Source organism: Aspergillus oryzae, chromosome 8 (assembly GCF_000184455.2).
Source record: "Aspergillus oryzae RIB40 DNA, chromosome 8".
Lineage (NCBI taxonomy): Eukaryota > Fungi > Ascomycota > Eurotiomycetes > Eurotiales > Aspergillaceae > Aspergillus > Aspergillus oryzae.
In genome coordinates this window covers 2,946,219-2,962,790 of record NC_036442.1, presented here as the reverse complement: position 1 = coordinate 2,962,790, position 16,572 = coordinate 2,946,219, and the positions used below count along the sequence as shown (strand labels likewise).

The 16,572-nt window shown below is 50.3% G+C and overlaps 4 protein-coding genes across 4 annotated transcripts; 2 read left to right on the top strand and 2 right to left on the bottom strand.

Moving 5' to 3' along the window:
* Positions 1 to 76: 76 nt before the first annotated feature.
* Positions 77 to 5,610, top strand: AO090010000171 (uncharacterized protein; the record flags this gene model as incomplete). The annotated part of the gene is made up of 5 exons (XM_001827154.1): positions 77 to 144; positions 192 to 218; positions 272 to 726; positions 779 to 5,445; positions 5,494 to 5,610. The coding sequence occupies 5 exons, from the start codon at positions 77 to 79 to the stop codon at positions 5,608 to 5,610; spliced, it is 5,334 nt and encodes a 1,777-aa protein (XP_001827206.1).
* Positions 5,611 to 5,908: 298 nt separating this feature from the next.
* AO090010000172 (uncharacterized protein) lies at positions 5,909 to 9,843 on the bottom strand (the record flags this gene model as incomplete). The annotated part of the gene is made up of 9 exons (XM_023233781.1): positions 5,909 to 6,164; positions 8,008 to 8,056; positions 8,110 to 8,240; positions 8,293 to 8,645; positions 8,711 to 8,993; positions 9,045 to 9,293; positions 9,366 to 9,621; positions 9,668 to 9,719; positions 9,772 to 9,843. 9 exons carry the CDS (start codon positions 9,841 to 9,843, stop codon positions 5,909 to 5,911), a joined length of 1,701 nt encoding a protein of 566 aa, XP_023094066.1.
* Positions 9,844 to 10,608: 765 nt separating this feature from the next.
* On the top strand, positions 10,609 to 11,244 carry AO090010000173 (2,4'-dihydroxyacetophenone dioxygenase family protein; the record flags this gene model as incomplete). The annotated part of the gene is made up of 2 exons (XM_001827156.1): positions 10,609 to 10,955; positions 11,013 to 11,244. The coding sequence occupies 2 exons, from the start codon at positions 10,609 to 10,611 to the stop codon at positions 11,242 to 11,244; spliced, it is 579 nt and encodes a 192-aa protein (XP_001827208.1).
* Positions 11,245 to 14,265: 3,021 nt separating this feature from the next.
* AO090010000176 (short chain dehydrogenase/reductase family protein) lies at positions 14,266 to 15,356 on the bottom strand (the record flags this gene model as incomplete). Its single annotated transcript, XM_001827157.3, has 2 exons — positions 14,266 to 15,269; positions 15,320 to 15,356. 2 exons carry the CDS (start codon positions 15,354 to 15,356, stop codon positions 14,266 to 14,268), a joined length of 1,041 nt encoding a protein of 346 aa, XP_001827209.1.
* Positions 15,357 to 16,572: the final 1,216 nt, after the last annotated feature.

The following is a 16,572-nucleotide window of genomic DNA, read 5'->3' as shown; positions in this document are numbered from 1 at the left end:
TAACTGGAACGACGGCAGGAAAACGACCACAACAATAGCCACGCCAGCCAGAGACTCTACTGATTCTATAGCAACAATGGTTCAACGCAAAGATCCACCGTCAGAGCAGCTTAGAGCCTACACATTGCTCATTGAGCTCTTGTCGTACGTTGCAAACCCCATGAAACGTGTGAGATGCTAACGCAGTTTAGGTATCAATTTGCCTTTCCCGTCCGATGGTGAGACTTCCTCGTTACCAACATAACAGAAAAGGGCTAATTAGGAATGCCAGGATTGAAACACAAAATGATCTAATCCAGCGAAATAATACTATCCAGCGCTTCGTTGAAGTGGGACCATCCAATGTCCTGGCGAACATGGCGAAGAAGACAGCCAAGGGCCAATACGCTGAAGAGGATCTGGTGCGCTGCGTAGACCGTCAGTACCTATCGCACGCCGACGACGCCCAGCACATCTACTACCAGTATGATGAAGAGGCACCGGTGGAAAGCGCTGATAATGAACCGGCCCAACCGGCCGCCTCGTCCACCCCTGCTGCTCCGGCACCAGTGGCTGCGCCACCGGTGGTAGTTCAAACAGCGCCCCAGCCAGCTGCCCAGGCAGCTGTCGCTGTACCCGATGTCGACTTGAGTGCAATCGACGTTGTCATCTCCATAGTCGCTCAGAAGATCCGCAAAGCATTTGACGAGGTACCCGCAGCGAAGTCTATCCGCGATTTATCCGCAGGTACGTTCCGTCTCGATAGCTGCTCATTGTGTGTTCATTCTAACTCGGACAGGCAAATCCACATTACAGAATGAGCTAATCGGACAGCTGGACGCTGAGTTTCGCGGTCTGCCAGAAGGAAGTGAAGATCTCGCGCTAGAAGCACTGGCCTCCCACTTCACAAACTTCTCTGGACGACCTGGTAAGGTGATGGGCGGACATATCGATCGCCTTGTGGCCGCCCGTATGCCTGCAGGTTTCAACCAAGCCAAGATCAGAGACTATCTCTCCTCACACTGGGGACTAGGCCTCAATCGGCAGACCACCGTTCTGTGCTATGCGGTAACAATGGAACCGGCTGCTCGCCTCGCCGATGCCGGCCAGGCAACGCAGTTCCTAGATTCAGTGGTGAGCCGATACGGAGGAAAGGCAGGCATAGCTCTACAGAAGAGAGCGGAGGGTGGAGCGTCACAGACATCTGCTGTGGCCCAGGTCGACTTGGCTAGTCTTGAAACCCTCAAGAAGGAACAAAATGAGTACTTACACAAACAGTTCCAGCTTCTCGCCAAGCATCTGGATTTGGATGGCGTGGCGCAACCCAGTCAAACCCAGGTGCAAGGGGAGGATACTGACAGGCTGGCTGAATGGGACGCCGAATTCGATGAAGAGTTTCTCACGGGTATGCGGACGATCTTCGACCCGCGGAAGGCTCGTCGTTATGATTCATGGTGGAATACGGCCCGAGAGGACCTCATGGCCTTGTTGCACGACATCCGTCCTGCTGCCGAGGACAAGGCCTCGCAGCGATACCAGAGCCTTGTCAATCGGTGGTCACCAGAATTGGAGCAGATGCTGGAACACAGTGCTCAGGATGACACGACGAAGGAGAAGGCTCAGATGCTGCTTGACGATGTTCGTGCTTCGGGAGTAGCCAACGGGCCAGTCTTTCGTTATACTCAGCCTGCTATGGCGCCTGAGACGAAAGTCGATGCGAACGGGCGCATCCAGTACTCTGAGGTGCCTCGTCGTCAGCTCCACGGTGAGAACAAAGCTTCCACCCTGAACTACGCGCAGGTAGTTGCAGCTCGACACCGCGACGTGCCCTATGCGCACCTCCGCAGCCGAGCCGGTGTGGATTGGAAGTATGACGACCAGCTCACGGACATGTTTTTGAATATCCTATCTACCGGAGCCTCTACCGGACTGTCATTTACCGGCAGAAGAGTACTGGTGACCGGTGCTGGAGTCGGTTCGATTGGAGCAGACATCGTGGCCGGGTTGCTGGCCGGTGGAGCGCACGTTATCGTCACCACCAGTCGTCAGCCTTCAGATGTCGCTGCATCCTTCCGCCAGCTCTATGCGAAGGTCGGAGCTCCTGGATCAGAATTGATTGTGCTGCCATTCAACCAAGCCAGCAAGCGTGATTGCGAGGAATTAATCAACCACATCTACGACGAGCAGTCGGGTTATGGTTGGGACCTCGACTTTATCATCCCCTTCGCTGCCATCTCCGAGATCGGACGGCAGATTGACAAAATCGACTCCAAGTCGGAATTGGCGCACCGTGCCATGCTGGTTAATCTGCTCCGCTTGTTGGGATTCATCAAACAGCAGAAGGAAAAACGGGGTTTTGATTGTCGGCCCACAGGTGTCTTGCTCCCCTTGTCTCCAAACCATGGTAACTTCGGTGGAGACGGCTTGTATTCTGAGTCCAAGCTGGGGCTGGAGACCCTGTTCAATCGCTTCCATTCTGAGGGCTGGTCTGACTTCCTTTGCATTATCGGTGCCGTGATCGGCTGGACCCGCGGCACGGGCCTGATGAGTGCCAACAATATCGTCGCCCAGGGTATGGAAGACTCATTGGATATACTGACATTTTCTGCCCCCGAGATGGCTTTCAATATTCTGTCTCTCCTGTCAGGCGACATCCTCGAAGTGGCGGACGATGAACCCATTTATGCGGATTTGAGTGGAGGCCTTCAAGGTGTCAGTGACCTCAAGGACAAGATTTCGGCTATTCGCAAGAAGATCGTCTCGGATAGCCGGATCCGCCAGGCGCTGGTCGCCGAGAATCTACACGAGCAAAAGGTTCTCCGAGGCACGAAGCCTGCGGAGGGTAATGTTCAACCTCCTCTTAAACGCCGCTCCAACATTGAGCCGGCCTTCCCACCTCTTTCAGATTACAACTCGGTGACAGCTGGCCTCCAGTCCTTGAAGGGAATGGTGGACCTGTCTCGCACGGTGGTGGTGGTAGGTTACTCGGAGCTGGGCCCTTGGGGCTCTTCGCGTACACGCTGGGAGATGGAGCATGAGGGCCGCTTGTCTCTGGAAGGTTATACCGAACTGGCATGGATGATGGGCCTTATTAAGCACTTTGACGGTGATCTTAAAGGCAAACCATACACCGGCTGGGTTGATTCCAAGACCAAAGAAGCGGTGGACGAGGCGGATATTGAGGAGAAATATGGGCAGCATATCTTGGGCCATGCTGGCATTCGGGTGATAGAGCCCGAGCTGTCGGAGGGATATGACCCTTCCCAGAAAGAGATCATGCACGAAGTGGTTATCGATGAGGACCTCCCTCCCTTTGAAGCTCCCCAGGGTGTCGCCCAGGCATTTAAGCTGCGACATGGTGATAAGGTCATCTTGACGCCTATTGAAGGTTCAGAATCTGTCAAGGTTGTCGTCAAGAGTGGAGCTGTCTTCATGGTGCCTAAAGCTATGGCATTCAATCGGTTTGTCGCCGGTCAGCTCCCGTCCGGGTGGGATCCAACTCGTTACGGTATTCCTGAGGACATTGTCGCTCAGGTGGATCCTATGACTGTCTATGTTCTATGCTGTGTATCTGAGGCTATGTATAGTGCTGGACTAGAGGATCCATTTGAGCTGTACCGCCACATCCACGTATCTGAATTGGCTAACTGCGTCGGCACTGGTGCCGGAGGCTTGTTGGCTATGCGTGGCGTGTATCGGGACAGATATCTTGATCGACCTGTGCAAAGCGACATTCTCCAGGAGTCTTTCCTCAACGCCATGAACGCCTGGACGAATATGCTTTTAATGGGGGCTGCGGGTCCTATCAAGTCGCCCTCAGGCACATGTGCGACCTCGGTAGAGTCTATGGATATAGCCTGTGAAGCAATCCAGACACTTAAGGCCAAGGTTGCTATCGTTGGTGGCTCCGATGACTTCCAGGAAGAGATGTCCTATGAGTTCGGTAACATGAAGGCCACTGCCAACGCAGAGGACGAGTTGGAGAAGGGATATCTTCCTTCAGAAATGTCCCGACCTACAGCATCCTCTCGCAGTGGCTTCGTCGAGTCCGCTGGCTGTGGTATCCAACTGGTCATGAGCGCCGAGCTAGCCCTTCAGATGGGCCTTCCCATCTACGGAATAGTCGCTTACTCCCAAATGGCAGGCGATAAGGTCGGCCGGTCTGTGCCTGCACCAGGCCAGGGTGTACTCACGGCCGCCCGGGAAAGCATTGATGCGGCGCAATCACCCTTACTGGATGTGCAATACCGCAAGGCACGATTGGATGAAGCTGTCTCTGAGATCAAGAGATGGCGACACAAAGAGTCACAGAAGCTCATCGCGTCCACGACCTCTAAAGAGTTCAAAGATCTCGATGCGCACCTGCAACACATCAACAACATCGCCGCGACCCGCATCCGGGATGCTCAATGGACATGGAATAATAACATCCGTCATATAGATCCCACTATTGCTCCCATGCGCGCCGCCCTGGCAACGTGGGGGTTGAGTGTCGACGACATTCAAGTGGCGTCCTTCCACGGCACGTCAACCAAGGCCAATGACAAGAATGAAAGCAACGTTATCAACCAGCAAATGACTCACCTGTCGCGCACGGTTGGCAACCCACTTCTCGTCATATGCCAGAAATCCCTAACAGGCCACCCGAAGGGTGCAGCCGGAGCGTGGATGTTCAATGGCTGTCTCCAGGCTCTCCAAACCGGAATTGTACCCGGCAACAGGAATGCAGATAATGTCGACGTGGCGCTCCAGCAGTTCAAACATCTGGTTTACCCATCACAGACGATCCATACATCAGGTATCAAGGCATTCATGTTGACATCGTTCGGCTTCGGACAGAAGGGTGGCCTCGTTGTTGGTATCGCCCCTCGCTATCTCTTCTCCACTATTACGGCCAATAAGTTTGAAGATTACCGCGAGCGGGTGCTTCAACGCCAGCAAAAGATTATTCCCGTGTTCCAAAGGCGTATGGCACAGGGCCGTCTTTTCCAGATCAAAGATCAGTCGGCTTGGACAAGTGATCAAGAAAAGGACGTCTTTCTCAATCCCCAGGCCCGTGTCGCTCAGAAGTCTACTGGCGAATACAGCTTTCCAACGACGGTTGCCCCAGTTGCATCATCACTGCCCGCGAGAACTGTTTCCGACGACAAGCAGCTCTTCGCTAGATCTTCTGATCAATGGCTGCGCGACAGCATAAGTAAGGAGCAGGGAAATGTGTCCGTTGGTGTAGACATTGAGTCTATCTCCAGTGTCAATATCGAGGATGAAATATTCCTGGAACGCAACTTCACGCCAGGGGAGCTCAAATACTGTCAAGGTAGCCCAGATAAGCAAGCAAGCCTTTCAGGGCGCTGGGCGGCCAAGGAAGCGATCTTCAAGAGTCTACAGATACCGTCTGAAGGTGCAGGCGCTGCGATGCGGGATATTGAGATTGTCAGCAATGGTGCTCAGCCACCAACCGTTCTGGTAAGACCGAGCCCACTAGTCCTCTCGTTATAGCTGACCATTGCTTAGCTTCACAATCGGGCCAAATCGGCTGCCGATGCCCAAAAGGTGGAAGAGGTCCAGGTTAGTATCACGCACTCCCCAGAGAGTGCCATGGCTATTGCTTTAGCGCGACGTCGTTTATAGAAGCGGTCTTGTTTTATTGTACGCTTTCAGAATGTTTATGCGGAGTTTACTGTTTATATATAGATTGTGATACATGAATAGAGCTTGTTACCTGTCCCAGTCTCTTTAAGGGAAGGTTAATAGTTGCGAGGGCCAACCCTAGATCTCCAAGGTAAACTACCAAACAGTAGCCTTGGTCTATGTGCCAAAGCGCGGTATAGGAATCATCTCTATTTAACCAGTATATACGCTCCTAGTGGTATGCTACGAATGCCCCTCATCTCGTTTAATTAGACTTCCGAATCTATTCAATATCATCTCACATGTGCCTGTTAGCTTGTAGATCACCAGATCGCGCATGCGCTTCAAACCTCTCGGGTCGAGCAGCTCGTCCACACAAGCGTCCGAGCTTTCCACTGGACTCTGGCGAAGTCACCTCTTGGTAGGTGCATGTTTTGAGATACTTGCCGACCCACAGACCACCGGTGTATCGAGCTGTTGTCCGAGTAAGGAGGACATGGTTTTTTCCAATTACCTTAGAATAGTCAGTAGGCCTACCCCTATCTGGTTTGTTTCTTCATTCTAATCACCTACCTTGTCACCGTATGAAACGCATGTGTTCTCCCCAAGAAATAGCGCCCCATAATTGGACATCTTGTCCAACGCATCTCTCGGATCCTTAGTAAACACCTGAACCTGTTCACTAGCATAATGATCACCCAGCTCCCAAAGCTCCTTCAGAGTATCCACAATAATGACCTCCCCAAACGCATCCCACGATACCTTCGCCACATCTGGGGTTGACAGATCCGTCGCAGAGAGCAGCTTATTGACAATCTCAATCGTCTCCCTCCCAACCTTGGGACATGTCGTAATCAACACAGCGGGTGTATCCGGCCCATGCCCAGCCTGAGAGATCAAGTCCGTAGCCACCGTGAACGGATCGGCCGTCTCATCTGCCAGGACGAGGCTCTCGGTGGGACCAGCAAAAAGGTCAATGCCAACTTCACCAAACAGCTGCCGCTTACCCTCAGCCACGAATCGGTTTCCCGTGCCAGCCAGAAAATCGACTTTGCGGATTGCCTCGGTACCCACGGGCATGGCAGCTACTGCTTGTACGCTTCCTAGAAGCTAAATCTCGTCGGCTCCCGCCAGGTGCATGGCTGCAATCGTGCTATGTGGGATCTCGCCGTTTATCGGGGGTGTGCAGCCGATGACGTGCTTGACGCCAGCGACTTTGGCCGTGAGGATCGTCATGTGTGCTGATGCGAGGAGTGGGTAACGGCCGCCTGGGATGTACGTATAACCTCGCTATGCCATTAGCCACCGTATCATGAGCATAAAGATGACTGCGGGATATCTTATGTGGAAAACAGGATAGTAGCATACGCCCCAACGGTATTAATGGGTACATTCCTCTGTCCAAGATGCACTCCAGGCTGAACCTCAATTTCGAAATCTTTCAACGAGTTCTTCTGCGCTTCTGCGAAGGTTCTCACGTTTCTCTGGACCTCTTTGATGTCGGCGATGGTTTGCTCGGGACACATAGCAATTCAATTGATCGTGATAGTTATGAACACCCATGCTCTATTCTTGGCAATTATATACATACACGGAGCTACAAGGGTATATCGGACTTCGTTGCGAGATGATCTTCAGTTCGTATCGCTCCAAAGGCCGAGGGGTATCCGAGTCGAAACTACAGATCAGACAAGTGGGCCGAGTGAGGTAGCATTCGGCTCGATTCCCAGGCTTGGAATCTGTAATACGACCCCGTCTGTGGGGTAACTTACCGCGACAAGTGGCCCTTGCAGTAATGGATGTTCGGCGAGTAGACCGATGTCTAGGGGCCTTTGGTTCAGGGGCTTTTGCCTATTGACTGGGCGCATTTCATTCTTGTTTTGCACTCTGGAGGGCAGTAGCCGATACTAGTCTCGGGCTGTCGCTTGCATAGTACGAAAGGATGTTATTGGTGTTGTTAGTTTCCACTCTGTATACGAGGGCTCTTTGCATGAGTAGTATAGAAACTTGAACTGTAGCCTGAAGCCTGCAACGAGAACCTATTTGCGTTGTGTAGTATCATAGCTGCATTAGATCTTGTTACCCTAACACAATGTGAATTTCATAGAGAACAGTTATAAGTATATAGCGCTATTCGGCCATTTACCTCGAAATATACATGCTCACACCAATGAAGAGGACGAACAACCGCTCTATTGCAGGCCGTCTTAGCTAGATAAAGTCCATCAACTCTTATTCCCCATAGCGTTGGTCCACTCCGCATGCTCCACAGCTCCAACCGACAAAGCCCTCTTATCCACCGCAGCAGCAGCCCTCTCAATCTCTTCCTCTTCCCTCTGAAGATACTTCTGTGGACGCCGTCGGCAGATAGCATCAGGATCTTTGGTGACTACCAACGCCGGATTAGACCGATAATACTCATCCATATCCTCAAGGCTTCGGTTCGCTACACATAACCATCAGCAAATACATCTTCCCACAACGAGAAGCCAGACAAACCTGTTTCAGGATAAAGGAAGTAAAGAATCGGTAGAAACGCAGCATTAGTGACCGTCCAGACGATCCAGAATTTCCAGTCTATATTCTTGATTCCGATGGGTGTTATTTCCACGACGACGAAATTTGTTATCCTTTCCATCCCGAGTTAGTAGTATACTGGGGAATACGGAGTGAGAAACAAACCAATCAGTGGCAGTCGCAACAGCCGCTCCCTTGGTCCTCATGGGAAGGGAATTGATCTCCGTGGGATATAGCCAAGGTACACCGAGCATACCGATGCCAAATGCGCCGTAGTAGAGGAAGAAGAATGCAACTGATGCAGAGGCAAACTTTTCGCCGTTGTCACTTATACGAGAGAACCGAAGTAGGATGGTAATGATGAGGAAACAGAGGAACTGGCCGAAAGTAGAGAGGAGCATCAAGCCTCGGCGACCTATTCTCTCGACTAGGAGGACTGCGAGGCCGGAGAATACAAGGTAGGATAGGGCGTTACATGCAGCTAGCAGACGGGCCATTGTATCGGAAAGCCCGACGGACTGGGTTCAATCATGCGTTAGATTGTTGTACAAAGTGGATCGGATGAAATGGGAGAGTTACTCACATCCATAAGCACCGTTGGCAGATAATATGACATGATATTGATTCCACCGAATTGCTGCATGAATTGACTGCCGGCACCGAGGAGAAGTCTGCGTAGGGTCTTGCTGTCATTCCCCTTTTTCTGACAGAGGTCTCGCCACCGCATGGAATTCTCGCGTTCGTATCGCACGCTAAACTCGATCTCGTTCCGTTGCGCGATGACGAAGGGGTCATCGATGGGTTTTGCCTCGAGGCAGCTGAGTACTACTGTGGCTTCTTCTTGTCTCCCGTGGGCTATGAGCCATCTGCATGTCATTAGCAGGTTTAGTAATGAGAAAGAAGCTCAAACTGCCTACCGAGGGGACTCAGGAAGCCATGGTGTAGTGGACCACAGAATAATCAAGAAGAAGAATTGGAATGCTAGCGGGAAGCGCCAAGCGATGGAACCACCGACGAAGGAGAGACCATAATTGATCCAATTGACGAGGCAGAAGCCGAAGATATTCATCATCATCTCAAAGATGACCAGTTTACCACGCCATTTCAGCTGCGATGTCTCGGTTTGCCAGATAGGTGCAGTCGCAGTGTTGATTCCATTGCCGATACTATCGTTGAACACATCATCAATGCAACGGAACCAAGACAAGTTAATAGAACAGTTAACGCTGTTCACTCACCCCAGAATAATGCGGCCCACAAACATCTGTGCCAAACTGAAAGAGGCAGCCTGCAGTACAGCACCGATAGCCATAATCGTAGTTCCTAGCAGGATCGCCTTTTTCCGTCCTAGTTGCTCTCCGATTGTGAAGGCAACGATTGCACCGAAGAAACAGCCTACATCGTATATCGCTGTAACAGTGGAAAGCGTCTTGGTTTTCTCCGGACCGACCAGGTCATGGACTTCCAGAAAGTCTCGTGTGATAACCACGCCACCTGCGGTGTGTTAGAAAGATCCATGATTTATTCTAGGTAGTCTCACTGAAGACACCCTGGTCGTAACCGAACAAGGACATATCTGTTGCGCAGGCAACCTAATGAATTGTCAGCCCATCGTGATCGACGAAGGTGCTAAAATTGCCATACCGTAACCCAGAATGTGAGCCATCCTCCAGTCAAGCCAAAATAAGGCTTTTTTTCCCTGGTTAACACGGTCATATTTGAAATCGAATCTCCAGCGGGTCAATTATGATCAATCTGCCCTGGCGTGCTGGAACCAACGAACCACGTGAAACCGCGCATTTTTCGGGACCCATCGCATCTTATATAAGGTGGGATTGACATCCCAATTCCCAAAAAGAACGGGATGGAAGATCCACTCAACTACTTGTATAGTACATCGGCCGTTTGCGGACGTGGGGGAAATGTGGGGAGAATCTGGGGTAAAGAGGGGGTTACATAACCCTAAGCAAATAGGCCGGAGTTGGTAAATATTGCACGAGGTCGGAGAAAGTCCGGGAGGCAGGAATGGAGGAAGTACGGAAATCAAGGCGACTTTTCCCTCTCGCTTCGATTACCATCCGAGCGTCTTTCCCCAAATGGTTCACCAGCCGAATGTGGGTCACTGAGCATGGTAATTGCCAATAGCATTCCTTGTTTTCTTTGACAGTAATGTCGTCTATCAATGTCTGGGATAGTAGATCCCAGTTCAGTTGGGTTGCCAGCTAGGGTATGTCTGCTGACCATGCAGTGCCAGAAATCCCGGGTCCCTTAATGGTCGACTACGGTATGTCATGTAATGCAAGGGTGCCTTGATGTGTTGTCCAAAGCGCCATCATGTCAAATCTGGAAATCCGTTACCGAGGGACAGGTCTAGACTTCAAGGACCTACTGTGAGGGTGAACATAAATAAAAAAGAGACCTCGTTCGAACAGTCTTCAATACTCCAAACTCATTATATAGTTGAAAACAAATTGCTACACCATGACCGCCGAATCATCTAATCTCGACCACACCCTCCCTTCCCGTCCGACGCCGTCGAAAAGTGCTGCTGTAGCCAACAATGAAGAGTCCAAATTGACCGCTCTCGAGAAGGCCGAGCTTGCCCTCGCAGACAAATACAGTTCGCCAGACGTTTACATCGACAGAGAAAAAGATACCTGCTGGCATCCGTGGCTTAATAATCTCGAGCTGAAGCCTTTGCGTTTCGAGTCCCGCACAGGTACATTCGTCGTCGTCTTACGCAGCTTGGAAGATACATGGTTGGGCAAGCACCGACATCGAGGCTCTGTCACTGCCGTTACCTTGAAGGGAGAATGGAACTACAAAGAGTACGTAGGGATCTCTGTTTATATACTCTGAAGGTGGACTGTGCTGACAGGCATCAGGTATGATTGGGTAGCCAAACCAGGAGACTACGTTGTGGAAAACCCGGGAACAATTCATACACTCCACATGTCCAAGGGAGCGGAGGTGGTTTTCACAATCACCGGTAGTTTGGAATATTTCCATGATGATGATACCCTGAAGAACACGATGGATATCTTCAGTTACGCTCATCTGTACTATGAGCATTGTAAAAAGCAGGGAATCAAGCCGAATGATGGGCTTTGGTACTAGGGAGAGTCGGACCAGTGTTTAGTTTCCTCTAATTATCTTTTTCGAAATGGCATTGTCTCAGTTCACAAATTGGCGAGTGAGCTAAAACATTAATTGAGTGTGTATTCACTACTGATGCTTGACCATCAGGCATTTATAGATATCCCGTCTGCCTGAGTTAGTCTGCGCCCAACCCTCTAAGCTTCGATATCAAGCTTCACAAGAGGACCATAATAAACGTATCATTTATAACAAAATAAGAATATCAAAAAATGCCACTAACACCAGCAAAGAGATTACCCCGCATGCAGCAATGGCCAAAACACTCGGAAAAGGTCCCACCTCGGCACGATTACCGATCAAGAAATACTCTCCGTATCCCCACAGCATTGATTCCCGTCTACGATATTATGCTCCTCGCCTGGGCATTTCAGCCATCATAGCGATAATGCGTACTTGGACTGGTAAGTGCATGAACTATAACACCAGATCTCCAGGCTTTGACATGGTTGTGACATAGGGTGGTAGGTCAACAGGATCCGAGAGGAGATCGCCTGAGCTAAAGAAAGCACCGCCAGCTTAACATGCCGATCACGCAAGGTAAAATGTGACGAGAGGAAACCGCTTTGCCGAAACTGCGAACGATCTCGGGTTGAGTGTATTCCCAGTGATTTGGTCTCATTTAGACACTGGCAACATCCGTCACTTAGCAAGCATGGATACTTCGGCATTTGGGAACCGAGCCAGACCTGGGTGGAGGTTAGGATCTCGGCGTTGGATGTGACAGGCTGTATGAACACTAAGGTATTATTATATGTATCTGACGAATGCTGACACTAATTAATTGGGTGTAGATGAGTTTGTAGATGAGACCGACACGATAGCAGATGAGTACGAAATTATTAACGATAAGCCGATGGTACAAAGTCCGGACCATCATGGTGAGCTATGTCGGAACGGAGTCCGCAATACAACAACCCCTGATGGAGATGGTGCTTTTCATGTAATGGATCAGGCAGGTACAGCACCGTTATTATCCCGTTCAACTTACTCTGAGGCTAGAGGGGATGCCCTAGAACATTCAACACCCACAAAGGCTGAGCAGGCATCTTGGCATAATGATACCTCTTCTGTGCAATGTCGAGCACAGTCCGATAGGACCAACGATGGTGAAATGACCCTACACACCGCTACAAGTAGATCTAGCAGCTCTACTGCTAACATAGGGGTCACAGCAACTAAAGGAGCACAGGGTCTGTCGTCAATGAGGAGCCATGCTTTAGTCCCTCAACTGAGCTACAATATATCATCACCCCTGTCGCAGAGCTCACAGAGATACTGGAGCCAAGATAGCCCTTTCACTCCGATATCCCTCTCAGCAACCCAAGAGAAGTCAATACCGCCAGCCCCTCTAAGCTCACAGGAAGAAGCATGGCTTCTGCGTCAGTTTAGCGCCGAAGTAGGTACCTGGATGGACCTCTCAGATCTGTCAGAAACTTCTCAAAAAGAATCTGTCGCTTGGAAATGCAAGACCCGTTGCTCAAAGCAGCAAGTATCGCATGCGCTGCGAAGCAACAATTCTTAATCGGACAACTACCAGACGGCAGGGACATTGCACGAAGAAATTACAATACGGCAATTTCTCTTCTGATAGATAGGCTTGGGAATAATGATGAGCCACTCGTCAGCTACGGATTTGCAGCCACTGTCATTTGCTCTTGTTATGAAATGTTAGATGCACCGGCATCAGACTGGCAGAGACACCTCGATGGGGTATTCTCTTTCAGCAAAGTGCGCAGAGTAAACGGATCCTCTGGTGGAATGGAGCAGGCTAGCTTTTGGTCTATCGCGCGGCAAGAAGTCGTTTGCTCCATTATGCATCGCTCAGAGTTGAGGCTAGACCCCGATTTATGGGCAATTGATTTGGAGCATATTGGCCAGGAAGGGAGTGAGGACTTGGTTAACAATCAGTGGGTGTTTTTTTGTGAGCCTTTCCTTTTATCAGCATTGTTGATGCTGACCCATTAAGGGTTCTGACAATTCTCGCAAAAGTGGTAAACTTCATGGCGTGCTCACACACCACTTCTCCCAGTGACGGGCTCGATCAATGGTACAAGCTGCGTGACCTTCTAGAGCACTGGAATCGCTCAGTGAAGGACAGAAGCTTCATGGACCCAGTCTCGGTATACAAGACGATAAGCCCTTTACAACGATATGGTTTGCGAGAAGTGTTTGCGGTAAGGTATTCCATAAACCAGAAGATGCAGCTCTTGATATCTTACAGCTTCCTCGTGGCAGATGTTTCACCTTGCCCAGATCCTACTCCTCACATCCTGCCCTACGCAAGACTGTAGCTCTCTTGTCGCTTTCAGGAGAATAGAGGTTAGCATGTCCCATCACAACCTCGCAAACGAAAGCTCAGCCATCGGTAGGGAAAACTATTATACCACGCTAGACAAATATGTGGGATAGCTCAAAGCAAGCCACACGGAAGTTGTCGAGTAAACTCGGTTCAGCCGATTTACTACGGTATGTGTTATTGGCTCCTCTGTGTCTGTTCAGAGTACCTGACGTTTCTCAATTATAGCTGGATGTTGTTTTAGCAACAATGATGAACGAGAAGCGGCTATTATGCTTCTTGAGGATATCGAAAATGACCTCGGCTGGGCAGCCAAGTATCGCGCCTGGGATCTACGAAAGCTGTGTACAGACATTTAGATACTCCCAAGCCAGGTGTACGTGTCACTAGGAGCATTAGCGACGCTGCGAGCTTTGTCGCTTGGCGAGAGCTTTTCATGGAAAATTGCTAAGAACAATTATTAAGATAAACGTATCAATTCCCAAGCGATTAGTTTTCACCAATCGGCGACTGGGGTGTAGCTCACAGCTTAAATTCCCGAAAGGGTCTGAAATGGCAATGGATAATCATCAAGTACAAATAAAATCACGAGCTTGATAGAAATCCAAAAGATGCGCAAATACAGTGGTATCCAACATAAGAAATTAGTTAAAAGACCTCCCAGACGTTTTCATGGGATCAATCTAGTTCGCACGCATGACCCGCTCTAGTCGGCACCGCAAGAAATGCTGGAACCACAGCGGATAACCGCGAAGACGCTGGGCGATAGTACCGGAGGTACCAGGTAAAAGGACATTACCGCTCTCGCCAGTCAAAACTTGATCAACAATGCCTTCTGCGACTGTCTCGGGGTCCAGAAGAGGAGCTAAAAAGGTATCCTCCGGGGACAGCTTGCTAATCAAGGTAGTGCGCGTGAAGCCCTGGGTAACTAGTACGGTACGGACGCGTGGAGCCTGGTAGCGCGTAACCAACTCGGCAGCCAGACCCTCGTGGAAAGCGATAGCAGCGGCCTTGGAAGCCGAGTAGTCGACCATGCTGGGAGTGACGGTGTAGCCGGACTGGGAGGCGACGGTCACCACCATGCCGTGGTTGCTTGCGATCATGTCCGGCAGGAATTCCTGTGCCAGCCAATAGTGCGAGAGAGTGTTCACATCAAACAAGCGTCGAGTGATGGCCTCCGTGGTGCCGAGGATGGTCTTGCCGGTCAGGATACCCGCATTGTTGATTAGGATGGTTGGTTTGCCGAACGAGGCCCGAATCTTGCTGGCCACCTCGGCGATGTTCTCTGGGGAAGTAATATCGCATTCGTAGTAGCGCACACTGCTTGGCAATGAATCTTCCGGGGCCGCGATGTCCAGGATGGCGACCTTGATGCCGCGATCGCCGAACAGCTGCGCGACCCGCCGTCCAATCCCGCCGCTGCCACCGGTGAGAACCACGACTTCACGGTTCCAGTCATAGTGGTCCTTCAGGCCATTATTAATGGAACGACGGTCCAGCCATGCCCCGAGCCGACTAAAAACCGCCAACGAGGCTAGCACTTTGAGGGCCTTGAGCACCTCCGGGCGTGACTCGAGAATTTCGCGGCCTTTGACAGTATACTGGGCTAGTGCTAGCAAGGGTATCATCTTCCAGGGGCTGAGCAGGGTGCGGTGGATCAAGCTGCCGACCACGTCGACCGTGAACCCTGGCTTTTGTCAGCACAATCATAGCAAAATGGAGTGGTGTTCAGCGCACCTTCTCTCGAGGGCCATCTCTTCCCCTGTGGTGCCATTCTGCCGGGATTATTCCAGTCTGTCCAACTTCTACCAGAGGTGGAGAATATGTAATGGAATAGGCCAAAATGCAACAGAAGAAGAGACGGGGGCCATATCTGACCAGATATGACAGATGATCTGCAAAGCCAAGATGAACCAAAAATGCGGGGCAACCGAGGTCCCCCCATAAAATGCATTTGATCTTGCATTCAAATTTATACAGTGCGATGATCAAGAATGCATAAACATAATACATCCTTGCAGGTAAACATGTCTATCCCACTGTTGCATAAGAGCTGACTTAATCTAGTGTGGTACTATATTAGCTTGCCTTCGTAACCTACTACTTTATAATACCTAGTTCTTCTACAAAACTTAGCTAATTTTTTCACAAGCAATTCAGATGTCTAAGGACCCTTTGGACTCTTAAGACTGATGTTATGTATTATTCTTCTGACCGTGTGATCGGATGAAGGACCGGTATAAGCGGAGCTCTCGCAGGTTGACGCACTGGCAGAAATGCTTTCCTAACGCTCTGTACCATTTCCAGGAATGCCACTACATAGTGAGTGCTAGTCAAAGTTCCTTAAGATGATATGGAACTCACCTAGTCGATATTCAAGCTGGTTCTATCGCGCGAGGCTATTATGGCCCGAATATTTAGGGTTCAACACCAACATCCCTACGCTCACGTGGAGAGGATAACCCTACAGGGTCATAAGGGTTGGAAGCAGATGGCAAATGGGATGCAGGCACACCCACGAACCTAGGCCAGCGTATCTTCTTTGGAGCAGTCGAACAATGGGCTGTATCCACATTGAGAAAGTTGCCTTCAGGTAGGCATCAAATCAGACCTCACCTACAAATGTTAGTTCTCTGCCTGCTTTCTCCATCACGGAGAGGATTCCCGTGAATTGGGGCTTTAACATTAGTTGCTTTTCAAGGACGTTTCCTTTTTATACCTCTTCGTCTCCGGTTAGTCGGAGTGTTTTCTATCTACGCACTACCCTGCTTCTTACCCGCTGTGACCAGCTCCCTCGGCTCCTTAAGTTCTACTTCTGCCGGCGTCGTGGCCTGCTTCGATGCGTGCATGGCGATCGATCCTCTGACATCGGGGGTTGTCTTTGATAGAATTGGAAGTATACGTACATTACTGGTAACTATGACTCTGAATGGCATCTCAATATTCCCTTTATGGTCCTTTGTCTCTAAACTTGCCATCCTAATCGGATT